The following is a 25,493-nucleotide window of genomic DNA, read 5'->3' as shown; positions in this document are numbered from 1 at the left end:
GCCTTGTGTGCTTCTGTTGGCCCTTGGACTGTGATGGGACAGTTCTGCCACTGCTTTTGTTTCTTTCTGCCTCTTCCCTGGTATCTGCTTGTCAGGAATAATTTCTCTGGCCACCATCTGCTTCCATCTAAAGGCCTTTTCCCTCCCTCCTAACTTATTTCTAGTTTGATGCAGACTGGAATGGAAGCTATCAGTTTGGTTAAGAGTTTTTGGTTCAAATAAGGCTCTGAGGGGCCGGCCATGGTGGCTCAACACGTAATCCTAGCACTTTGGGATGCTGACACGGGAGGATGGCTTGAGATCAGGAGTTCGAGACCAGCCTAGGTAACGTAGTGAGACCCCATCTCTATAAACAATAGAAAAATTAGCTGGGTGTGATGGTGCATGCTTATAGTCCCAGCTATTTGGGAGCCTGAGGTGGGAGGAGGATTGCTTGAGCCCAGGAGTTTGAGATTGTAGTGAGCTATGATGACTGCACCCTAGCCTGGGAAACAGAGCAAGACCCTGTCTCAAAAACAAACAAAACAAATAAGACTCTGAGGGACACTTGAAGCACTGAATTATTTGGCTGCAATCAGAGAGGCGGTCAGCTAAGTTGGTCTCTGGGTTTGAGAGGAAAGAATAAAGTTCCCAGGAGTTGACTTGAGCTGGTATATCTAGAGCAGCATTTGAGAGCACAGGCTCTGAATTCCATGTTTAGTTCTCTTCTTACTACCTGTGAAACTTTGGGCATGTTACATAACCTTTCTGAGCCTCAGTTTCCTCATCTATTAAACAAATAGTTGTATTTACCTTCTTGGATTGTATGTGAAAACGGAGATAACACACATAAATTCTCAGTCCTTGGCATGTTAACATGCTAATGCTTTTTAACTCAACCAGATGCTATATTAATGTGCAAAGAGATTTCTATTAGCCAGTCAGGGCTTTTACAGCTAGTATGGCTATTGTCTAAAACCATTTAATACCTGTCTTCACTTTACTGGGTTCTGTTTCAAATTCAGTGAGGCAGTGTGTTCAAAACACTAAAGTCCTACAAATGTCACATTAAAATGATTAATGGGAATCACTAACCCAAACCGGTTTCCAGATTTATGAAAAGAGTGCAGATCACTGAATGCCAAGTAAGATGCTAGTTACCAGATCCAAATCACTTGTCATCTTTTTTTTTTTTACAAACTCTTCCTTTAGTAATAATGGTTGCATTTCTTTATATTTACCCTCTAGATAACTTGGGAAATTCTGACTCCTCTTTGTGCTTCTATTCCCTCCTTCCCCAAAGATATTAATAAACAACACTCATTCAACAAACATTTACTGAGTACCTATTCAGTACTAGCCACTGTGAACACAATGAGCAAAAACAGACATGTTCCCTGGAACCTGGGTGAGCAGTAGGAAGGGGACAAACATTCCTCAAATAGATATATAAATACATGTAAATATCAGCCCTATTGAGTACCAGGAGAAAGCCAGAGATTGTGAAAGAGAACCTAACTCAATATAAAAGAATGAAGACTTCCTTGAGGAAGTGACAGTTGCAATCTGAAGAAGAAAATTAAGCAGGGACACCACAGGGGTAAAGGCAAGGGCCCAGAATTCTAAGGGCAGAGCATGGAGAGCTGGAGGAACTGAAAGAAGTTACAAAGGAGAAGTGGGTAGGGCCTAGGTTAGATGGTGCCCTGCAGGCTATGGCAAAGCTTTTGTCTTTACCTTAAAGAGCAATGGGAAAGCCCCTTGAAGGGCTTGGGTAGGAGAATGACATCAGATTTCTGTTTTGAAATGCTGTGTAACTTTGGGCAAATTGGTTGTCCTCTCTGGACCTGAGCATCAGATTGCAAAGTAGAGAAAAGATTTGAAGGAATCAAAGGCTGGAGGTGAGAAGACCAGTTAGGAGGCTAATAAATTTCACATAGCACTTTACACAAAGGTTATGGTTACAGATAAGTCTAGCTTTCTCTATTGTCACTGACTAATGGCAGCTAATCTTTCTTGTTCCCACTTGTAGTTAGGAGGTTTTTTAATTCCCATCAGGAGAAGGCTAGGATAGTGGTAGACTGCCCGTCATGAGTTACACACCCATCCTCCTTAAGAAGTTGCATCCCCAACAGCAAACAAGTCTGCTGGGAGGAAGCTTTTCCAAAAAGAGAATTTTCTTTAACAATACATTAAGATTTGGCAATGATTAGTACAGGTGGGTAGGCCTTTGGATATTCAAAAACTAGTTTTGTCAATGACTCACCCCTCCCTATTGCATTACACTACACTACTTCGCTGATTGTATTACTCTGCCTTCTTAGGCATTTGTGGTTTTGGCCCCTGGTATAAAATGAAAGGTTAAAGCTTCCTTCCATATTCCCACTTTCTTTAAAACTTAACATTTTATTAACAGTTTCTTGCACACTCATTCAGGAAACAAAACTTAATGCGTACACCAGAATATATAAAATAGATTATACATACAGTATCAATAATACTGTTCTAACTTTGGCTTTTTTTTTTTTTTTTTTAAGAATATGAAGTGGAGAGGGGAGAGTGAGGTTCAATTTCCTTTTTTTTTTTTTTTTTTGAGACAGCGTCTTGCTCTGTGGCCCTGGGTAGGGTGCAGTGGTGTCATCATAGCTCACTGCAATCTCAAACTCCTGGGCTCAAGGGGTCCTCCTGCCTCAGCTTCTGCATTAGCTGGGACTACAGGTGTGTACAACTATGCCCAGCTAATTTTTCTATTTTTAGTAGAGACAGGGGTCTTTTTTTTTTTTTTTTGAGACAGAGTCTGGCTCTGTTGCCCTGGCTAGAGTGCCATGGCGTCAGCCTAGCTCACAGCAACTTCAAACTCCTGGGCTCAAGCGATCCTCCTGCCTCAGCCTCCCGAGTAGCTGGGACTACAGGCATGCGCCACCATGCCCGGCTAATTTTTTCTATATATTTTTAGTTGTCCAGATAATTTCTTTCTATTTTTAGTAGAGAAGGGGTCTCGCTCTTGCTCAGGCTGGTCTTGAACTCATGATCTCAAGCCATCCTTCTGCCTTGGCCTCCCAGATTGCTGGGATTACAGGCGTGAGCCACGGCACCTGGCCCTAACTTTGTCTTTTTAATTAAATATATCTTGGAGACCTTTCCATATCAGCATATTTGATGTTATTTGTATGCTGATATATGATATTTATATCATATAGATAAGTTACTTGTTTCGTTATTTTTTGCAACTGTCAAGTATTCTATTGAATGATGTATTTGCCATTTATTTAGCTTGCTTCTGGGTTTTGTTTTGTTTTTGGTATTATAAACAGTTTTGCAGTGGACACTTGTGTATTCACATCTTGATGCACTTCCACAAGTATTTCCATAGAGAACCACCTGATCAGAAAATATGTACATTTAAATTTTTGAAACAGGAATACAACAGTAAGCAAGTCAGACAATGAGCTCACATTGTAATAAAAGAGACATACAAATCAACAAAAGTAATAAAAATACTTACAAAAACGCCAACAGGATAAATAGTGAATGGAGTGGGAGAAGAGATTTGGAGTAGTCAGGAGGCCTCTCTGAGGAGATGAGCTAGATCTGAGTGCCAAGAGGGAGAGAGCCATGCAAATATTTGGGGGCAAGAAAAAGCGAACGGCAAATGCAAAGGTCCTAGGGAGGGAAGGAACTTGGCTCGTTGGAGAAGCAGTCAAGGAAGCCAGTGTGGCTGGAGGATACTGAGCGAGAAGAGCAGTACGTCTGAGTAGGTAGGCAGTGCCTCTATGAAGTAGGACCTCGAAGGCGATGATTAACAGTTCGGATTTTATTCCTACTAAGTTTAGAAGGACTCGGGTGACAGGATCCGTAATGAACAAAGGGAAAAGTGAAGCTATTTACCCGCGGGGTGACCGTGGGCAAGTTCCTGAATCGCGCTAAGGCTCTTTCACCCTCTGGGAAATGGGTCACTAATCGCCACCTTCAACGGTGCGAAGGCGCCAGTGAAGGCTTCGGGGCCGCGGCCGCGAGTTTACCTGTCCTCCAGTACGGACTCCATGGGTTCCACCCCGTCCGTGTGCACGGCGTGGAGCCGGTCGGCGAAGGCGATGGCTTTCTCCAGCCGCGCCACCGCCTCGCGGCTGCCGAAGTCCACGAGCGCTAGACGCTCCAGGTGCTCGATCACCTCGGCGGTGACTCGGCCACTTCCCTAGGGGATGAGGCGGGGCGTGTGGGTCACGAACGGGACCTGCTCCGCCACCCGGCCTGCTCCGCCGCCCTTCTAGATGCCCCCGGCCTTTACCTGCGGATCCGCCTTGGAAGTGAAGCCCCGACGCCCGCCCAGCGGGGCCCGAAGGCCCAGCCACACTGCCCGCGCCCACATTCCTTCCCTCCTCGGCTCCCGTAACGCGCCCGTACGTAACGCCGAGCGACGCGCCTGAGGGTGATGACATCAGAGTGCGCCGTCGCTGCCGCCACCACTGTCGCCATGAACAGCGTAGGGGACGCTTGCACAGACATGAATTGCGAGTACGACCAGTGCTTCAATCGCTGGTTTGCCGAGAAGTTTCTCAAGGGGGACGTCTCCGGGGATCCGTGCACCGACCTCTTCAAGCGCTACCAGCAGTGTGTTCAGGTGAGCCTTTCCGCATCTGCCACAAGGCCCCGCATTCTCTGCGGTGTCCCCCGCCACATGCACCGCGTCTTGCGGAGGGTGGGACGAGGAGGATCGGGAAAAGCCGCAGTGGGACCAGTGGCAGGAGCCCTCTCCCCTACCATCACCACCGAGGGCCGCTTGGGTGTCTCTCCGAATGAAAACGTTAAATGTTTTTGCAGTGCTTTACTTTTTAAGGAGCAGAGTAACACCTTTTGGTTCATTTGGTGCTCGTTCTAAACTTGCAAGGTGGACATAGCTATAATATGTATTTTATACTTGGAAAACTAACCCTCAGAAATAGGAAGTGATTGGTCCAAGTTCACTAGAAACAGGTTTCCTTTTCCTTGATTCTTTTGCAGGTGGCGCACTTTTCTACCATTACTGTTCGGGGGACTGGGCGGGGTTAGCCTTTCTCTAGGCGGTTAGACACTGTGGAGGGTCCCGTTGTTTTTGTTGTTATAATCTCTTCATTGGCCTGTTTATCTTTCTCAACTAGTCCCCCCCAGTTGCAGCTAGGAAATTTTCATTCCGGCCCAATGGATGTGCAACTGCTTTGAATTACAAGAGCATTGGGCAAATCACCAAGTGAAGCTAAGACATCATCAGGGTAACTCCACGGGGTAGTTGCTATCTTTATCCCACTTACAGATGAGGAAAGTGAGGCTGGCTCAAGGTCACACAGCAAGTCCTGGGACCCAGATTTGAACCCATTTCCATCACTAAGATAAAGTGATAAAGTGGGTGATACTGGCTTTCAAATTTCACTTAATGGGCCGGGCGCGGTGGCTCACGCCTGTAATCCTAGCTCTCTGGGAGGCCAAGGTGGGCGGATTGTCTGAGCTCAGGAGTTCGAGACCAGCCTGAGCAAGAGCGAAAACCCCGCCTCTACTAAAATTAGAAAGAAATTAATCGGCCAACTAAAAATATATAGAAAAAATTAGCCGGGCATGGTGGCACATGCCTGTAGTCCCAGCTACTCGGGAGGCTGGGGCAGTAGGATCACTTGAGCCCAGGAGTGTGAGGTTGCTGTGAGCTAGGCTGACGCCACGGCACTCACTCTAGCCAGGGCAACAGAGTGAGACTGTCTCAAAAAAAAAAAAAAAATTTTCACTTAATGATTCCCTCACAACTCCTTCTCCACTCTGTCTGGTCTTATATTTGATTTCTTCATCATGGCACTTCTGTTTGTTTAAAAAGTACGTGATTCGAATCATGGTTGTGAGTCTTCACAGTTCAGTCTGGTTTTACTTTTGTACCGTCGTATCTTACTTACAAAGCTTGGTCCTCAAGTTTCATACAGATCTTCATAATGTGTTTTCTCCTCCCATCAGAAAGCAATAAAGGAGAAAGAGATTCCTATTGAAGGACTGGAGTTCATGGACCATGGCAAAGAAAAGCCTGAAAACTCTTCTTGACCTTGACAGTCGCCTTGAAAATGGATTCCTCAAATCAGGAAATTGAGAATTCTGGATTTTGTCAACTAAAGGGTGAAAATAGCCATCAGATTTGATGAGGAATTTAGAAGAGGAGTTTTATTTCCTCTTCCTTGATGTTTTCCTCTCACTTTTAAAACGTGATCAACTCTTTTCTTTGAGATGATTTCTCACTTGCTCTGGCATCTTGCAGGAACTCAATGTGCTAAAATTGAATAATTTCTTGGAGTTATGGTTGCAATATTTAGTCTGGGATCAGCTTTACATATACCTTCTATGTAGATAGTGATAAACTAGTCAGGATGATCAAGGTTGCCTGACCTCTTGATTTTTGCTGCAAAGGACATTATGTACACTATCCTGGGGTCATTGTTGATTAATGCAATTGGTTAGGACCTCTTTTTTCTCTCAGGGAACTAATGCTGTGAAAAGGGATCTGGGCGCAACAGTTTCAATCAATGCTTGGGAGCACAGTTTTATTTTTATATATTATAGTAACTAATGGTTAAGATGACTGGTGGCCTGGAGTAGCAAAAGAGGAAGACGGCTTTTAACAGACGGATGGTTCCCTGCCTTAACGAGAGGCGTCAGATTAAAATGTGAAAGCTTCAAGAATGTTGAAGTGAACACCATCTCAACGCTCACAGTGTAGTTCAGGAATTAAGATACTTGGAGTAGCTGTGGAGGAAGAACCTAAATTGCAAAGATTTGCGGCTGCCAGCTTTCAACCCAAGTCGATGAATTAAGTCTACCTGCATATCATAAAAATGCTGCATCTGATTAAATGGGGGAGAAAAGGTGTTTGCTTTATTTGCCTTGTTAACCCACCTTGCCGAGTAATGTCTGTAATCATGAAGATGGAATAAATTGGAACATTTAGTTTCTATCATTATTTGCCCCTGGAACTCAGTGCGCTTTATCAAACTATTACCCTGTTACCCCACGTCTCATACATACGCTGGGGAGAGTTTTGTTTTTTATCATTTAAAGGTGAAGATTTGTCTAAGGTAGGTGGTATGGTATGGCAATTAGAAGCCTCACTGATTTCTAAAATTTATTTCCACAGTAGGCTACACAGATATCTTACAATAGATATTTATATTATGGTACCAAGAAATGTCAGGATCAGGGGAGCACTTACATACTTTAGAGTGTCATGTAATCCCCACAGTTGCCTATCTTGAGTAATTTGGTTTAACTTATTATATGCTCAAAGATAGTAAGAAACTTAATTTACAGAAGGCTGAAATTCTGTTATCTTCTCTCCACTTTACCAGTTACTACTTCATATTTAATGGACCAATCCCTTAATGTCATTTCAAAGAATTCTATATTTATATTTTCTCACTGGTTAAGGTCTATTATGCAAGGATTATAAAAGAGATTTGGAACCCAGCTGAGGGAGGCCAGGTATATCTATCCTAAACTCAGACTGGCCACAAGCAAAACAGCTTTATAGGGACTCAGAAGTGCAGGCTGTATACCACAAAATGGCAAACATAATAGGGATTCTTTCCTTACTGTATATGGCTTTCACAATGTCTATATACCTTACCTTTGCATTACCAGTTTAATATAATGTACTGCAAAATACCTTAAAGCCTCTTGAACCTTGCCACAAAACTGTCCCCACTGAGCCTTGAGAATAAACCAGCTCTAAGCAACAATATTCCTTCATTGTAACTCATATTGAGAAGTCTGTTTGATGTGAAAACCGCATATGCTAGCCCAGAAATTCACTTCTGAACCTGCCTTTTGGGAAAACTGCAGGAAATATCTTAAGCAAACGTCTTCAATTTCAATTGAGAAGGATGTTCTAATATATTGTCAGAACAGATTTAAGAATCGCTGAAGTGTAACTCTGAAGCTCAAGCTCAGGTCTTACCCTATTCATGTTAAGTCTAAAAAGACCAGATACTAGTAGCTCCCTTGCTTTATGGACACAACATGCCAAAAGGAGGAACAGTGTACTACTGAGAGAACAATTCTTTCTGAATGTTCCTCACCCTATTTTGACTTCATGCTCTTCATAAAGTGACTCCAACTACCTCAGCTACTTCAAAGGTTTCAAGTTTTGATGAGTGAATTGCCGTTTCACAGTGATTTTGTAACTGTTTCCCCTCCTAACTCTTATGGCTAGAGGATAGTTTTAATTCCAGAAACAAATAAAGCCAATACTGTAAGAAGAAATGTGTCACACTGCTTTTACTTCTCCAAAGATTTCTAACCCTTCCAGCCTTCCGGGTGCTGAGAGATGGGTCTTACCCCAAGGTAAGAACTTGACACCTTTAGAGAGAGTTATCCAACTACAGAGAAGATTCTGCAGCAAATGCTGGTGGAATGGGACAAGAGAAAGACCCAGAGGAAGCACTTCCTCTTGAGAATCAGATACCTCTTTCAAGTGTAAACTGTAGCCATTCTGTTGGCCATTCAATGTCTTTGACATCCAAAATCTATCAAGGACCCCATCTTGACAATTAGCTCCATGGTACTCCTGGTCCCTTGACTTTATCTACACCAGGCACAAGACACCAAGGAGCCTGTTACAAACATTGTTATTCAGCGGGCTGGACTGGACCTGAAACACTGTAAATGGCAGCCATAGACCTTCACTGCAGAAACAGAAATAACATTAATACTAATTTCTGAGGAAGAACACAACCAAAGAATGAAACTTTGAGCTCATGACCAATCTAAGTTTAAAGTGTTTATTTAAGCCATCTCCTGCCACAAGCAAAGGGATGGGAGATCAGTATACTGGTAATCATTTGATAAAAGAAGGTGAGCGTAAGGTCCCGTACACTTTTTCTGGTCCGTGTGCAGAGTGATGGTCCAAACCAATGCTGTGGTCCCCAGTGCCTGGGTAGTGGTCCAGGTTCTCTATTCATCTTCATAGCCAGTTGGAAGCGGATTCACATGAGGGTTGTGGAATAGAGTATGGTTACCATCTCCCCAGGGAAAGGGCTGTGGAGTGAAAATGTCAATTAGACAATTCCAGAAAATAGTTCAGAAAGAGCCCTGCCATAAACCGCTTAAAACAGGGTGACAGATAATATATAAAAACAAAATGGAAATTAGTCCTTTGTCTACTATTTCAACCTTGCCATTATTTAAAGGAGCCTTCCTTAAAGTAGATAGTAGAAAAAGCAAGCGCAAGTTACTTACTCATAAGCCTCTCCCTAGTAACTAATATATCCAGTGCTGTGTTTATGAAAGTGTAATCCTCATCACCTGTATCACAATGGTAGCAGTCGGTGTAGGGGCAGAGATGCTTATTTAAAAGCAGATTTCTGGGCACCATCCCAAACTTGAACATCTCTGGATTGGGAAACCGCGACTCACCTTCAATTATTTTGCCCACTACCTTTGAAAAGCATTGCTCTAGGGCAATGGTTTCCAGCCCTGGGTGATTTTGCACCTCCAGGGGACAGGGCAGTATCTGGAGACATGGGTGGCTGGAATGGTGGTGCAGGTACTACTGCCACCTAGTGAGTAAAGGCCAGGATGCTGCTAAACATTTTACAATGCAGGGGATATCGGCCAACCTACCCCAAACAACAATTACCTAACCCAAAATGTCAATAATGCCAAGGTTGAAAAACCTTCTGTTTGGCTTCTAAGTCCACTGTACAAGGGTGGGAATGGTGCTCAAAGACTCAAAAATTTAAGACTCGAGTTTAAGTTTTTACGAGGCCAGTCCTACAATAGGCAAGGTGGATGGAATATTTAGTAAAGAACCAGTAAAGGCCCTTGTTAAAGATACAGCAAACGATGGAGATAAGTATATCTATATCAATAGGCAAATGATAAAATAGTTGAGAAGGTATTGGTGAGGAGTAGAGAAACCTGTCGGTCTCTTCATTACACAGCTAGTAGCTGCCAGATGCCCAGGTCTTAGAAAGGCGAACCATCCTCAGACTTCCCCACTCTTAATAAGGTTTCCCAGACCTCCAAGTTTTCTTCAACGGACAACTGTATCAGAAGGCGGGAGGTGAGATGAATCGGAGAAAAGGGAAACTGAAGGGAATTTATCGTTTGACCTTGAAGAAAACAGACATAAAGCCAAGTCTCAGTCTCCCTTCCATAAAATGGGAGAAAATAAATTCTGTTTGTGAGGACTAAACAAGAAACTACACGCCTGGCACTCAACGCTTTTAGGGAATGAAGAACTTGGAGGAGGGCATTATAATGACAGGAGAACGGACGTCTGAAGAGACGGCAAGGACGTACCTTGGTCCTGATGCGAAGATGGGGGTAGGGGACGAACTCGGGTCTCTCGTGCTCTCCGTGGCGCGACTTCAAGAAGACATTCAGCATGCTCACTCCCACCCCGGGCAGCGCGACGAAGAAGGTGAGGGCCCTCCACATGCGAGCTGCGGGGAGGCCACAACCGCTCAGCCCCGGAATGGGGCCTGCCTGGGTCTCACTCTACCTTCCTCAAGGCATCACGCCAAGGTCACAGTCCCGCCCTGCCTCGCCCGAGTGGAGCTGAGGCCCGCCCGACCGACCCCAGCCCCAGTACCTGAGCCCTCTTCGCCGTGGGCTCCGCTCGACATAGGCCGCCCCAGCTGCGGGCGGGGCCGACCCAGCAGCCCAGAAATCCTGGACACAGCCGCCGCCATTTTCAACCTGGACCGCCGCAGCGCCGGAAGCGGAAATAGAGATTAGGCTCTGGGGGTGGGACCACAACCTCAAAAGGAAGTTCCTATTAGGCGACGCCTTCCCACCGGGTATTAACCAGCGCACTCTCATCTCGGCCGACCGAGTCCTTGTCAAAATCCTCTGAGTCCCTGACCTAGAGCGAGCATGCGGTCTGCACCTCCCTTCAGGCTTCGCATTTTCCTTCGTGCGCATGCGTGTGCCGTCCCGCCTCCCTAGCTTCCGCACCTTGGTGTGTAAGCCCGACAGAGGCTTGTGCAGGCCGACCTGGCATCTCGGGTCGCTCCCTTCCCTGGGCAGCATCTGGAGGTTCCGAATACAAGCCACCCTAACATTTCATTACCCTTCCTTGCCATCCTCTGACTCTACGTTATTTTTTTCATGGCACTATCGTCATCGTTATTATTATTTTGTCTGTCCCCTCCTCACTAGAATATAAATTCTGTGATGCCAAGAGTTTGCCACTGCAGTGTTCTCAGAGTAATCTGGGAATGGTGTAATCTGGAATCGTGCCTGGCACGTGCAGGTGTTTAATACAAATTTGCTGAATGAATGAATGAATGAATGCATGAATAATAGCAACAACAACTAGAAAAAGGACTGGAATTGGTCCTAGAAGTTCTGGATTCTAATCCTGGCTCAACATCCCCAACTTTTGGCCTCTGGTCACGGTGGCTTTTTCTCCCTTGAAATTCTGGAAACAAAAATTGGTATCTGTTAAATCTTATCTATACAATTCTTTCCTCCCCATCCCTTCTTCCTTCCCTTTTCTTCCTTCTACTTGTTTAAAGCAGTTTTTAAAATGAAAAGTTAAGGCCGGGTGCTGTGGCTCACACTTGTAATCGTAGCACTCTGGGAGGCCGAGGCAGGAAGATCGTTTGAGCTCAGGAGTTTGAGATTGCAGTGAGATACGATTACACCACTGCACTCTACCCAGGATGGCAGGGCAAGACTCTGTCTCAAAAAATAAATAAATAAAATAAAAGTTAAAAATATATGTATGTAAGATAAAATGACAGTAAACTTTTTTGATTATAGGCCCCTGTAAGAATGTAATGAAAGCTTTGAACGCTTTTCCCCAAAAAAACGCACCTGCATGTAAAAACACACAGTTTAGCAGACAATGTTGGGGGAAGAGGTGGCCTTAGGACCCCCTAAGAGTCTTTGGGCTTCAGATTAAGAACCCCTGGGTAGGAAAACAAACAGGGACTGTGGTGTGAGAAGACTGGGCTCCCATCTTGTTCCCTTACAGCCTGTGTGGCCTTGGGCAAGTTAGCAGAAACAGATGCTTTAAGGTCATGCAGTTTCATGAAGACAAAATTTAGGATCGTATTACTAGAGCTTTATAATCTGATCTAGCATTAAATCTTTCTCTGAATAGCCTGAGTTTTTACATTTCATGGTGCAATCAGGATCATCAAATCCCTCAAACACAGCCAAAGGGTATGTGAGGCCCCACAATGTGGCCACAGAAAGGGTCCAAGCTCACAGGCCAGGAGATCCTGGGTTCAAATCTCTGCTCTGCCACCGGGTATGCTTTCTCTTCTCTCAAATAGGAATGTAATATGCATTTATTCATTCCTTCATCCAACAAATACTTACTGAAACGCAGCTCCACCTTGGGAAGTTACCCAACCTCCATCTGTATTAGTGAGGGTTTATTTAATCACTATTAATTAAGGTGCCTACTATGTGCCAGGTGTGTGCAGTAGTCCACAAGAACTATAAGCTCTCTCTCTCTCATGCAGCTTACATTCTAGTGGTGGAGACAGGATTAAGTGAAAAATACCCAATGCCTGGAACATATTAAAAAATTCAACAAATGTTCATTTTCTCATAGGGCTTTTGTACACCTTGCAGGGTGGCGCTGCTAAGTAAAGATTCTGTCTGTTGTATGCTTGGCAGTACATACATACAGTACACACTTAGGTATAGTAGCTATGTTTTTTGTCTTTTAGTTTTTTTTAGCTTACCCAGAGGCCTTGTTCTGAGTGAGCTATGATGTTATTGCCAGGTATGCTCAGCATTTGCAAAGGCTTGGGTGAGTGAATTTAGACAGTCCAAGAAACTAAAATCATCAATACAAAGAATATCTAACATTTACTGAGCACTTAGTTTGTATCCATATCCATGCTAAGCACTTTACATGGTCTTCCTTACCTCAGTAAATGGCCACTCCTTTCCTTAAGTCAAACATTTTGGGCAAACACTCTGAAGTCATCTTTGACTCTTTTCTCTCTCCCTTTCACTCTGTCTCTTTCTGTCTCTGTCTCTGTCTCTCTTTCTCTCTCTCTCTCTCTCTCTCTCTCACACACACACACACACATACACACACACATTTCATAACCAATCCATCAACAAATCCTGCTATATCCAGCATCTGACCACTTCTTACCACCTACTGCTACCAATTTAGTTGAAGTGTTCTCATCTCTCACCCGGACAATTACAACAACCTCCTAACTGGTGGCCCTGCTGCGTGGTCCCCTGGTAGTCTATTCTCTACGTGGCAATCAAAGGGATCCTTTAACTCAGAGCACCTCCCTCCTCTGCTCACAATCCTCCAATAGCTCCCATCTCACTCAGAGTAAACACCCGTCTTTACAGTGAGCTACAAGGCCCTACACACTGTCCCTAGTCACCTCTCAGACATCATCCCTTCTACCACCACCACCCTCTGCGCACTTCTCTCCAGCTACATTGGCCTCCTTGCCTTGCCTTGAACACACCAGGCTCTCTCCTGCCTCAGGACCTTTGCACAAGCTCATTTCTCTGCCTGGAAGAGTTTTCTCCCACATAGCCCCATGCATTGCTTCCTTATTTCACTCAGGTCTCTGTGTAAAAGTCCTGTTATCAGAGAGGCCTTCCCAGACCAAGTCTGGAAGGCATTGAGCCAAGTCTGTATGGCATTGAGGTTAAAAGAACTGGCTACAGCCCCAAACTGCCTGGATCCACCAGTAACCTAAAGCTATGTGACCTTAAGCAATTTCCTGCACATCTCAGAGTCTCAGTTTCCTCATCTGAAAAATGGGGAGAACAGTATCTACCTCACAGTATCATGGTTGGGATTAATATATACTCAGGGAGTGCCTATCATGTGCCAAGCGCTGAGGTCACACCAGGGAACAAAACATAGTCCCTGCCCCATGGTGTTTCGGTAGAGGAAGGCAGACAATAAATCTATAAATATTTAATCTAGCAGATGGTGGTAAGTATGATGAAGATAGATAAGGCATTCTAAGGAGGATAGAGTGTCAGGGTGGGGAGGGGATGTTTCACTTTAGGGTGGTCTTTTGGAAAACAAAAATATTTCAAATCATCCTTGAGAATGGACAGAAGCATCCAGTGTGTCCTTGGGGTGCTTATGCTGCCACTCGCTATGACCCCCACCCGCACCCCCCAGGGCACCAGGCCTCTCTGTGCAGGGAGCTTTCCCAAGGCCATGGCCAGCCAGGCTTAGATTTGACGTCATCCTCTCTGGCAGCTGGTGATGTTTACGCTTGTGTCGAGGCCACTAAGGCTCTCTCTGATGCCCTATTTTCCTGAAACAGGGAGCTGGCGGGCGAGCCCCTCAGTACTGGGGGTGGCTGGTGCTGGTGGAGGGCCTGCCCTGGGGTAAGATAAGGAGGAGGTTGCCTAGCCAAGGACAGGGCTTGCCTATGGGAAAGTTCATCTGGGGCATCGTGCCTGCTATTTCTACTGTGGTTTCTCCCAGCTAAGAGTATGTTTAGCGCCTGGACCAATAAAAATTTGTCTGCCAAGAGACTAATCCTGGGAGATGGCACTGAGGCATAGCCAGCGGGCTTCAGGGGAAGCCAGGGTATTGGGACCACAACCTCTATCCTCTGTACAACGTATCCGAACTCCTCGGCATCTTCAGTTCATTCAACGAAGATCTCAACTGTGTGCGAAGACTAGGGCCACAGAGGCGGCACTCATGGGACACCCAGTCTAGGAGCTAACAGGATAATAGATATTAGCTAACGTTTATTTTTTATTTTTAAATTTTTCTTTAGAGACAGAGTCTTTCTCTGTCTTTTTAAAGGGTTCTGGGGGCCATGTTGAGTTCTTATCCAAAGGGTACTGAGAAGCCTTGACTTTAAGCAAGGAGAGGGGTGATGAGCTTTGCAATTTAGAAAGATCCCCGACTGCGGTGCACCTGGAGGTTTGCATAGAAGGCTGGGTGCGAGAGTCTCTTTCTTTAGGGTGGGAGGGGGACAGTCCAATCAGGGCGGGCTGAATAGTGCAGCTGTGCATGTTAGAGCACTGGATTTGGATCCTGAGCTACCTGGGTTTGAGCCCTGGCCCTAGTCCTTCCTACTAGGAAGACCTAGGGCCATCCATTTTACCTCGCTAAGCCTTTCTTCCTTCATTTATAAGTGGGGCTAATAACTGCCAATCTTCCAAGGATGTTGAGAGCTTAAATGTCACCATGTAGGTAGAAAGCCTGGCCCCTAGCAGGTGCACAGTGAAGGGCAGCTACTACTTATTTCCACACTTCCCACTCCCACCCCCCAACCCTCTGCCTAGCCAGACTGTCAGCTTTGGAGGACAGACCCCCGGTGTCACCCATAAAACTTGGTGCTAGATTACTTTTCCTTACTGGTCCCTGTTTATGCTCATCCACCTGTCCCCACCCGAGGCTTGGCTGAGGCTAGCCCCTCGCTGGAAACGCCCTTCCCACACTGTTCCCCACCTCTGTCTGCACACATTCTCACCTCCTCCAGGCAGCCTTTCCTGATTACATCCTGTGCCCAGCCCCTAGTCCCTCAGTGATGTTTAAGCTCACTGTACCTTGTACGAGGACTATTCCATTTCCTCATTTCTGCTGTGAGCTCCCAGAGAGCTCATTTTCTTTCTGAGTCCTCTAAATTCCCTTGAAGCCTGGCACAGGGCAGGCATAACAAAATGGTTAAGAACTCAGGCTTTCAGACAAAGCTGGATTTAAATCCTGGCTCTGGGCCGGGCATGGTGGCTCACGCCTGTAATCCTAGCACTCTGGGAGGCCGAGGCGGGAGGATCGCTTGAGGTCAGGAGTTCAAGACCAGCTTGAGCAACAGCAAGACCCCGTCTCTACTAAAAATAGAAAGGAATTATCTGGACAACTAAAAATATATAGAAAAAATTAGCCGGGCATTGTGGCGCATGCCTGTAGTCCCAGCTACTCAGGAGGCTGAGGCAGGAGGATCGCTTGAGCCCAGGAGTTTGAGGTTGCTGTGAGCTAGGATGACGCCAGGGCACTCTAGCCCGGGTAACAGAGTGAGACTCTGTCTCAAAAAAAAAAAAAAAAAAAAAAATCCTGGCTCTGACCAGGTGTGGTGGCTCACACCTGTAACCCCAGCACTTTGGGAGGCTGAGGTGGGAGGATCGCTTGAGGCCAGGAGTTCGAGACCAGCCTGAGCAACCTAGCAAGACCCCCATCTCTACAAAAATAGACAAACTAGCCAGGTATGGTGGCATGTGCCTATAGTCCCAGCAACTTGGCAGGCCGAGCCAGAAGGATCTCTTGAGCCTGGAAGTTGGAGGCTACAGTGAGCTGTGATCACAACATTGCACTCCAGCCTGGGCAACAGAGCGAGACCCTGTATTGAAAAACAAACAAACAAACCAAAACACACGCAGGCTCTGATGCTTTTGCCTGACGAATTACTTCACCTTTCTGTGCTCTGTTTCTTCATCTGCAGAATAAAGAAAATAATAATACCTACTATTATGATTGTTGGGAGGACTGAATGTGATAATGTGTGGAAAACACGTAACACCTTGCCCAACAAATAGCAATTCGTTGCCTTGTTGTTGCTGTTGTTTTTGTTGTTTGTTTTGTTGTTGTTGAGACAGAGAGTCACCCTGGGTGGCGTGCAGTGGCATCATCATAGCTCACTGCAACCTCCAACTCCCTGGCTCTAAGTGATCCTTCTGCCTCATCCTCCGGAGTAGCGGGGACTACAAGCGCGCGCCACCACGCCGGGCTGATTTTTTTTTCTTTTTGGTAGAAACGGGGTCTCACTGTTGCCCAGGCTGGTCTCTAACTCCTGGCCTCAAGCGATTCTCCTGCCTCAGCCTCTCAAACTGCTGGTATTACAGGTGTAATTCTCTTTTTAAATTTTCTGCCATGAATATACGCGTATATTTCTTGTGTTATAAGAACAAAAGCGTTTACCAAAAAGCAGATGGTGAAGTTGCTAGCAGCACTTCCGATGCTGGTACCAGCCCCGTTAGACTGTAAGCCCCACGAGGGCAAGGACCCCTCCAGCCTGGCGCGGAAAGGGCGCTGAGCAAACATTCCACAGCCAGGTGCCCGGGTGGGGGCGGCGCCGGCACCCGCGCCTGCAGTACCGCTCTCGCCCGGTGGGTGGCAGGCTCCGCATGTGCGGGCGCCGCCCACCAGCCTGGCCAGAGCAGTCGCGCCTGCGACCTTCAGCGTGGCTGTCTGGCCTCAGGATCCTTGAAGCGGAGAGGGAGGTGGAACCTGTGAGTGGGATGGAGGGAACCCAGCCCGCGCCCCCAAGACTCTTTCTTAAGGCCCTCCCTCTGAGATTCTCCTGCATCATCCGCGGAATGGAACAAGGAAAGAAAACTTCATTTCTCAGAGTGTGTCTCTGCACCCCTACCCCCATCCCCACCCCGACCCCCACCCCCACCCTCACCCAGGAGAGAGGCCCTCCCTAAGATCTTCATCATCATAGATCATAACTCACAGGGCGCCGCACATGACAGTTTACTAACTGTCCCTACCCAGTAGCTCCCTTGGCCTTAGGGGGGAGGTGTGTTAGCACTCCCATTTTGCAGAGGAGGTTCATTGTGACTTGGAGAGCTTAGTGCCTGCTTAGAGAGACAGACCTCAGCTGTGTCTAATTCCGAGCCCGAATCCCTTCCCTCGACCCACCCCTGTGTGTCAAGCTGAGACATCCTTGCAGGGCTGAGCGCCCATTTAACTTCCTGCTATTAATTGTTAATGCTAATATTAAATAGCACCTACTTAGGCTACCCTTACTGCAGTGCTGGCACTGGGCCTATATTATCTCATTTAATCCTTCCAACAACCCCATGAAGTAAGATCTACTATTACTCCCATTTTATACACGAGGAAACCGAGCCTCAGAGAAGCAGAAATTGGCACAAGTTTGACAAAGCCAAAATTCAAATCCCCAGAGTCTGAGCTTTCAACCAATACATCCTTTCTCCTTAATAATTATTTAAATATTATTAATAAATAGGTATCTATCCATATAGTTCAAATTACAAAAAAGAAAAAAAAAAAGGATGAAGAATGAAAAGCCTCCCCGCTTCTTGTCCTCCAGACATCCCAGTTCCATTCCCAAGAAAGTTTCCACACTAGAGATTTCTGATATATTCTTCTAGAAATATTCTGCACATAGACAAGCACCTATTTCACTGCCTCTCACACACTTGCCCCTGATTTTTCTAAAATATGGGAAGGACCATGTCCTCTGCTAGAACTAGGTGTAATTTCTCTGCACTAATGTCTTGGGTTGGCATTCAGGGCCTCCTGGGGGCACCTCCACCCACCTTATGCCTTGTTCACACTGCCAGCTCCACATCACGTCCTCGTCATCACAGCGCCTTTGTCTCCAGCTTCTCTCCAACGGGTCCAACTATTGTCATCTCTTTACCCTTCGAGGCTCCCAAGCCAGAATCTCTCTCTCCTTCCTCTCTGCCCCCAGAGACCCTGCCAGCATCTGTCTTTGGCACATTTCACTGTACCATGTGGTGTGTGATGGATGGCTGTCTCCATGCCTGGCTCTCCTACTAGATTATTAATTTTAGGCATCTCTTGTCATCAGTTAGGTGGCCTTATAACAGCACCACCATCCACCCAGTCCTTGAGCCAGCAAACTAGGAGTCTTTTTCATCATCTCCTTCGCCCTCATCCTCACATCCAATCAGCCACCAAGTCCTGTGCATTGTACCTTGGAAATGTCTCTGCAATCCTTTCTCTTCTGTCCCTGCTTTAGTCACGGCTATGATTCTGTCTCCTCTGGACTGGGGCAGTAGCCTCCAGGCTGGCCTCCCTCCTTAGAACCTCACCCCCTCCAATCTGTTCTCCACGTGGCAGCCAGGGAGAGCCTTCTAAAGTGCCATACCATCATCCTTTTTTTTTTTTTTTGAGACAGAATCTTGCTCTGTCGCCCCAGGCTAGAGTGCAATGGCCTCATCATAGCTCACTGCAACCTCACACTCCTGGGCTCAAGCGATCCTCCTGCCTCAGCCTCCCAAAGTGCTAGGATTGTAGGCATGAGCCACCGAACTTGGCCCCATCATCCCTCTTTGAAACTCTTCAATGGCTGCCTATTGCCCTTAGGATAAAACTCAGATTCCTTACTCCGACCTCCAAGGTCCTGAAGGATACAGTCACTGTCTGTGTCCACCATTACCACCACTAAGGACACCTCATTCATCGGCTCAGCTAGGCATCCTTCTGTTTCTGGAATATGCCATGCCCCTTCTGACCTCAGGGCCTTTGCTCATGCTGTTCCTGTTGCCAGGACTGAACTTCCCACTCTTCATCTCACTAACTTCTAAGTAGCCTGGAAGCTTCGCGAGAGCCGGGGACTCGTCTGTCTTGCTTTCTCCTGTATCCTGGCACCAAATGCAGTGCCTGACCCAAACCAGGTACTTAATTGAGTTGATTTTTTAAATGAGTTGATTCTGCTTCTTTAAGTTTTGACAAAATATCTGGACTCTTAACATGAAATATAACAGGCCATGTCTTCTGTTTTTAACTAACAACTTCATGGGCTCCACAGCTACAACCTAAACTCCACCCAATCACCACACCCCCATGTCTACGTTTCCCATGACAAGTCTGCCCATTTGCCCAGTAATAACAAATACTAACTGTTCTTTAAATATATTTATATTGAAGACTTTTATTGTTATTTTGCTATTACTGTTCTTCTGATGACAAAAGAAAATATGCCTGTTGTAACAACGTCAGACAGAAATGAATTAGAAGATAGAAGTTCCCCATGGGCCCACCCTTTAGAGCTATTGCAGATTTAAAGGCACCTGTAACATTGCTTCCATTTGTAGGTTTTGCAGGGGAGAAAGAGAAGGGAACCTGGCCTGTGACCCTAGTCTTGGTCGGTTGGTTTCTTGCTTTAATTTCTAACCCCTATTCCACCCCCAAGTTACGCACACAGCCTTGATCCCAACGGTATACATTACTGTGGAGCAGAGGTTTACTTAAACATTGCCTGTGATAGAGACCATTCTCAGGCTTAAACAGACTCTAGGTCTCCACTCAAGTTCATGAACATTGACCAAACTTGAACCCTGATGCAAAATGGTGAAATAAAACACTTGATAAAATTCCTGGTCAAACTGAACCCAAGTTCAAATCTTGCCTCCTTCACTTCCTGTGTGGCCATGGACAAGTCATTTGCTTTCTCTGAGCCTCCTTTCTTCATCGATAGCATGGTGACAGTAAGGATAGGATCATAGTCAAGCCATATTGGCTTTTTGTTAGTTCCTTGAACAAGCCAACCTCATTCCCACCTCAGGGCCTTTGCACTTGCTATGCCTTCTGCTTACAGCCCTCTTCCCCCAACTTGTCATGTTTATGCTCCCCCTTAAATATCAGAGTTCTCAGAGAGGCATTCCCTGGCCATTCTCTTTAAAAGAGTCCCTCTTTTCTCTATAGCAAGTATCATATTAATTTCTTTCATAGCACACTTGTTTTTTTGTTTACTTTGTTGTTCATTTCTCCCATTAGATTATAAATTCCAGCTGGAGGTAATGGCGTGTGCCTGCAGTCTTAGCTTCTCGGGAAGCTGAAGCAGGAGGAGTGCTTGAGCCCAGGAGTTTAAGGCTAGCTTGGGCAACATAGTGAGACGCTGTTTCAAAAAACAAACAAACAAACAAAAAATATATTATAAATTGCATGAGGGCATTTAACTTGTCTTCTGTTGTTATTGTATTTCCAACACTCTGCGTAGTTCCTGGTGCATAAATGATAAAATGATATTACTTCACATTTTCTGAGGTCTCGCTGTGTGCCAAGCACTCTTCTAAATATTTCATAAGAAAATTCATTCCATTCTCAAAACACCTCTTTGGAGGCAATAGGTACTATTAGCCTCCTTTGCCAGAGAAGAAATTGAGGCATTGGAAGGTTAAGTAACATGTATCCAAGGACTGATAATGAGAAAGTGACCATATCAGGATTTTGTTTCTTTTTTTTTTTTTTTTAGAGATGGGGTCTTGCTATGTTGTCAAGGCTGGACTTGAACTCCTGGGTTCATGCGATCTTCCCGCCTTAGCCTCCTGAGTAGCTGAGACTACAGGTATGTACTACTGCACCCGGCTCCTGTCAGGATTTGAATCCGGGCTAGCCAGGGCCAGAGTTCTATTACCCACCGAGAGATGAGTTCTCCGTGGTGGCCATGAGGGTTATTCCAAGAAGGAAGAGATGCTGAGCTTCCTCTGTAACAGCAGGGATCTAAGAAGCAGGTGTTCTCTGGGTCCCATTACGAAGGAATTCTCCCCTTATTCAAATGTTACCATTTACTGCTTGGCACTAAGGACTCCAGATAGAAGGACTTAGTTCGAACAAACAAAGGCTTAGCCTTGACAGTGGAGGTGAAAACAGTATCCAGATTAGAGGACGATTCGGGCTTCCATTCACCATTAGTTGGCTGATAAGAGGCCTCTAACATCCTGCAAGAAGCTCCCAGCCCGGTTCTCTTGCACAGCCATTCTCTTCACCCAAGATGTGATAAAGCAGGTGCTTCTATCTGGATGTTGGAAAATATGGTCAGCAGTGACCCCTGAGTCAGGGGCCTCTGTTGTTACTATATCCCTTTCCCCTGGCTCCGTCAGCTGTGACCTCTCTACAGCCAAGGACTGGGGCTTCTTCATTGCTGTGTTTCTTCCCCCTTCTTCTTGGCCTGTTCACTCCTACTCATTCCTCAGGTCTCATCTAGCCTTCCTTGGCAACCCTCATAATGCATATGGAAAACTTTCCTCAATGTGCAATTGTTTCTTTGCTTGTCTAGGTCGCCTCACCTCCAACCTGGGGGTTGCCACACCTCAGTGTGTATAAGCCACCTGGGAGCCTTAGAATGCAGATTCCTAGGCTCCGACCACAAAGAGTCGGATTCCGTGGGACCCGAGGAGGGCCTGAGAGTCTGTGTTGTAATAGCTCACACCTGAATCTGGGGCAGGGGGTGTCAGAGGAGCAATAGACAGGGCCGCTTGAGGGCAGGAACTGCGATCGCCCTGAGCCCCCATTAGTCAGTCTGTGCCTGGCACGTGGGAGATGCTCGTCCATGATTGTTGAATGAATATTTGAGTAAATGAATGGTTGTCAGTGTCATAATGCATTCTCCAAACACAGCAGCTTGACATCGGCCTTGAAAGAGCCACACAGAGGTCATATGTTTATACCAGGGCTGGGGGACCTTTTCATGGTGGAAGTCCGCATTATTTAGCTGTAATCAAATAAGTCCACATTGAGGAAACTTCAATTAGATATACTTAAAAGTGTGCATTATTTTGCAAAAAATGTAACCACCATGTACTTCGTAATTTCAAAACATGAAAACTATTTGTTAATTTTAAAGTTAACTAACCTTTTAATGACTTTGTTGTGTCGGCTCTTTGTTAGAAAGCATTTGAATATTTGGTTGCAGCACGAAGGTCCAAAGTTTCAGTTGATCCTCTAGATGGGTATCAGTCATTTGTGACCTTAAGGGTGTCTTGATTTGGGTTAGGTAGGAGAATGTAGATTCGCCGCAAGAAGTGGATGAAAAGCATTTTTTAGGCCTGTTGCTGAAGGCGTCGGTATTCTACTGCATTTTTCCATATTTCCATTGTATCTTTCTTAGCATCAAACAATGACTTTAAAATGTCATCTACTGAGAGCTCAATCAATACCATCTGTAGTTCTTTAGGTGCCTTGGTGATATCAACTAGGTGAGGCTGAAATGCTAATTTGAGTGTGATGTCATGATTTTCCAAGACAGTGAATCTTTCATTGTATTCTCCAATTAATATTTTTAAAAAGGGGGGTTTTTTTTTTTTTTTTTTTTTTTTTTTTTTTTGAGACAGAGTCTCACTCTTTTGCCCAGGCTAGAGTGAGTGCCGTGGCATCAGCCTAGCTCACGGCAACCTCAAACTCCTGGGCTCAAGCGATCCTCCTGTCTCAGCCTCCCAAGTAGCTGGGACTACAGGCATGCGCCACCATGCCCGGCTAATTTTTTCTATATATATTTTTAGTTGTCCAATTAATTTCTTTCTATTTTTTAGTAGAGACGGGGTCTCGCTCTTGCTCAGGCTAGTTTCGAACTCCTGAGCTCAAACAATCCGCCCGCCTCGGCCTCCCAGAGAGCTAGGATTACAGGCGTGAGCCACCGCGCCCAGCCCAGCTGGGTATTCTTCAAATGATTCACATATATCATCCTGCTCATCAATGACCTTTGCTAACTGGGGAAAATGTTCATCTGAAATTTCCTTTTGAAGAATAAGTGTTTTGAAAAAAGATAGCTTTTTTCAAAATGCTTAGATTTTTTTGCCACATACCATACATAGACTTAGTTTTACCTGCAAAGAAATAGTCAAGTTGTTTTGATTTGACATGATATCACACAGAAATCCTGCATTCCTATAGAAATCTTTTTTCAAAAATTCACATTGCTGATTATGTTATTCATAAAATTTAACCGTCCTCACAGAGATAAAATTTAGCTAACACCTGTCCCTGTAGTAACCAATGCACGTTAGAATGATACAGCAAATCCACACTAAATACCTCATCGTTCAACTTTACCATGTTATGAAACTGACCAGGCCGTGTTGCATTTGCCCCAATATAGTTAACAATACTTATAACTTGTTGCAAAGTGTCACTTAAAATAGTAGCTTTAGCACAGAGATTTTGTTGATGCAAGACACAGTGAAAAGAAAGGAGAGCATCTGGATCTGTTAACACTTTTTTTGTCTGTGCAATAAACCCTTCATGTTTTCCTGTCATGGAAGGTGCACTGTTTGTACAAACACTCATTATATTTACCAAATTCAGTCCAACTTCACCACATTTATCTTGAAAGTTATTGGACATATCTATTCCCTATGTTCTGTTCGCAAGAGTGCCCAAAGCGAGTAATTCTTCATAGCAAAGAATCTTCTGTTATGACCCGAATGAAGTATAAACTTTGTACGAAGTCAGTAGCATCAGTTGATTCAACCAAAGCGATTGAATAATATAAATTTTCCTTTTGAAGGATTGCATGATGTTGTTCTGTTAAGTCGAAAGCTAATTCATGCTGCCGATCAATTATGGCTCTCCTTGAAAGAGGCAGTTATTTGTACTTTGAAACGTTATCAGGGTCTAAGCATCCTATAACTTGGACAATGCATTCTTTCACAATTTCTGCATCACTGAATGGCTTCCTTTTTCCCCAAGTATATGAGCTACTTTGTAAGTTGCTTCAGTTGCATTATTTCCAGGTCTCATTGCTGCTCAAAAGAATTGTCGTTGCTTTTGTTTTTCATCTTTTAATTTCTGCAATACAACCTTTTGCCCGTCTCCCTCTAGTTTAAAATATTTGTGGTCCTTATGAGTGTTATAATGCTGATGAGCACTGAATTTCTTTAACGTTGATATTGCAGTATCACAAAGCAAGCAAACCATCTTATCTTTAGCAGAAAAAAGATAATATTGCGGTTCCAATCCTCATTAAAAAATCTGTTTTCTTCCCTCAGCATTCTCTTGGTTTTCTTTGACATGATGGACTGTTAGGCAGACAGGATTTAAAAATACTGTTGAGCTGTGCAACTATTTACAAATTCTGCTTCAAACAGAAACAGTGCACTGTTGTCAAAAGCTGATAAAAGACTGGTGTGCTTGACCCCCATAAACTCTCGCCAACCAGCCTCGTGCAGCAGTAATGGCGCCAGTCAGGCAGGGGAAGTTAGAACAAAATCATGAGTGTAGCAGCTGTCAGTTCAGCCCTTATGGCTTCCTAATGTTCTATTAATAATTGTGCTGGTCAATCTGGGAGGATTATTTCATTGAAACTTATTTTATTCTTTGGTATTTTAAATATGTTCACTTAAAAATAAAATAAAAATATAAAAGATGAACAAAAACGTATTAATCGAAATAAAAGGATTTCTTCTGTAAAATTTAGATTCAGTCAAAAGGCCTGGTTTATACTCTTCAGGAATGGAGGTGGGTTGGTGTTGAGGCTTTAGTGTCCACTGGAAACCAGGAGCCCTGCTTTCTTGCTGTGTAATGTGAGCAAGTCACTTAGCCTCACTAAACCTCAGTTTCCTTATCTGCAAAATGAAGATGACAATAGTGCCTGCTGCATAGGGCTGTAAAGAGATTAAATGAGATAAACCTCTTAGCACAGTGCCTGGCCTAGGGTCAGTGTCCAAAAACTTCTAGATTGACTAAGCACAGTGGCTCAAGCCTGTCATGCTAGCACTTTGGGAGGCTGAGGCAGGAGGATTGCTTGAGGCCGGGAGTTCACGACTAGCCTGAGTAACATAGGGAGACCCTGTCTCTACAAAAAAATTAAAAAATTACCCAGGCGTGGTGGTATGCACCTGTAATCCCAGCTATTTGGGAGGCTTGTGCCTGGGAGTTTGAGGTCGCGTTAAGCCATCATGATGCCACTGCACTCCAGCTTGGGCAACACAGGGAGACCCTGTCTGAAAACAAAACAAAATGGACACAAAAAACCAAAACCCCACAAAAACTTCGGGATCCTATTATTATCATCATAGTTGTTACAAATATTAACGTCAGAGCTGGA

The 25,493-nt window shown here is 45.0% G+C and overlaps 3 protein-coding genes across 3 annotated transcripts in view; 1 reads left to right on the top strand and 2 right to left on the bottom strand.

Annotated features, from left to right (window-relative positions):
• The window catches only part of GATC (glutamyl-tRNA(Gln) amidotransferase, subunit C), a 7,511-nt gene extending 3,162 nt beyond the window's left edge, over positions 1-4,349 (bottom strand). The window contains exons 1-2 of the mRNA XM_012650209.1: positions 4,265-4,349; positions 3,999-4,171 (exon numbers count right to left, since the gene is read on the bottom strand). Of these exons, the coding sequence (XP_012505663.1) occupies positions 3,999-4,171; positions 4,265-4,345 (254 nt within the window). The 5' untranslated portion in view covers positions 4,346-4,349. The remainder of the gene's footprint in view (positions 1-3,998; positions 4,172-4,264) is intronic.
• Positions 4,350-4,419: 70 nt separating this feature from the next.
• Positions 4,420-6,943, top strand: TRIAP1 (TP53 regulated inhibitor of apoptosis 1). Its single transcript, XM_012650207.1, has 2 exons — positions 4,420-4,597; positions 5,950-6,943. Exons 1-2 carry the CDS (start codon positions 4,451-4,453, stop codon positions 6,031-6,033), a joined length of 231 nt encoding a protein of 76 aa, XP_012505661.1. The 5' UTR covers positions 4,420-4,450; the 3' UTR covers positions 6,034-6,943.
• A 1,790-nt stretch (positions 6,944-8,733) lies between these two features.
• On the bottom strand, positions 8,734-10,704 carry LOC105815072 (cytochrome c oxidase subunit 6A1, mitochondrial). Its single transcript, XM_012650206.1, has 3 exons — positions 10,574-10,704; positions 10,282-10,424; positions 8,734-9,015 (listed from the first exon to the last, which is right to left on the bottom strand). Exons 1-3 carry the CDS (start codon positions 10,671-10,673, stop codon positions 8,932-8,934), a joined length of 327 nt encoding a protein of 108 aa, XP_012505660.1. The 5' UTR covers positions 10,674-10,704; the 3' UTR covers positions 8,734-8,931.
• Between the last annotated feature and the right edge of the window lie 14,789 nt (positions 10,705-25,493).

The sequence above is a fragment of the Propithecus coquereli genome, unplaced genomic scaffold (assembly GCF_000956105.1).
Source record: "Propithecus coquereli isolate 6110/MARCELLA unplaced genomic scaffold, Pcoq_1.0 Scaffold314, whole genome shotgun sequence".
NCBI classification, from domain to species: domain Eukaryota; kingdom Metazoa; phylum Chordata; class Mammalia; order Primates; family Indriidae; genus Propithecus; species Propithecus coquereli.
Note: the sequence above shows the minus strand (reverse complement) of the source record. Positions and strands in the feature narration are given on the sequence as shown.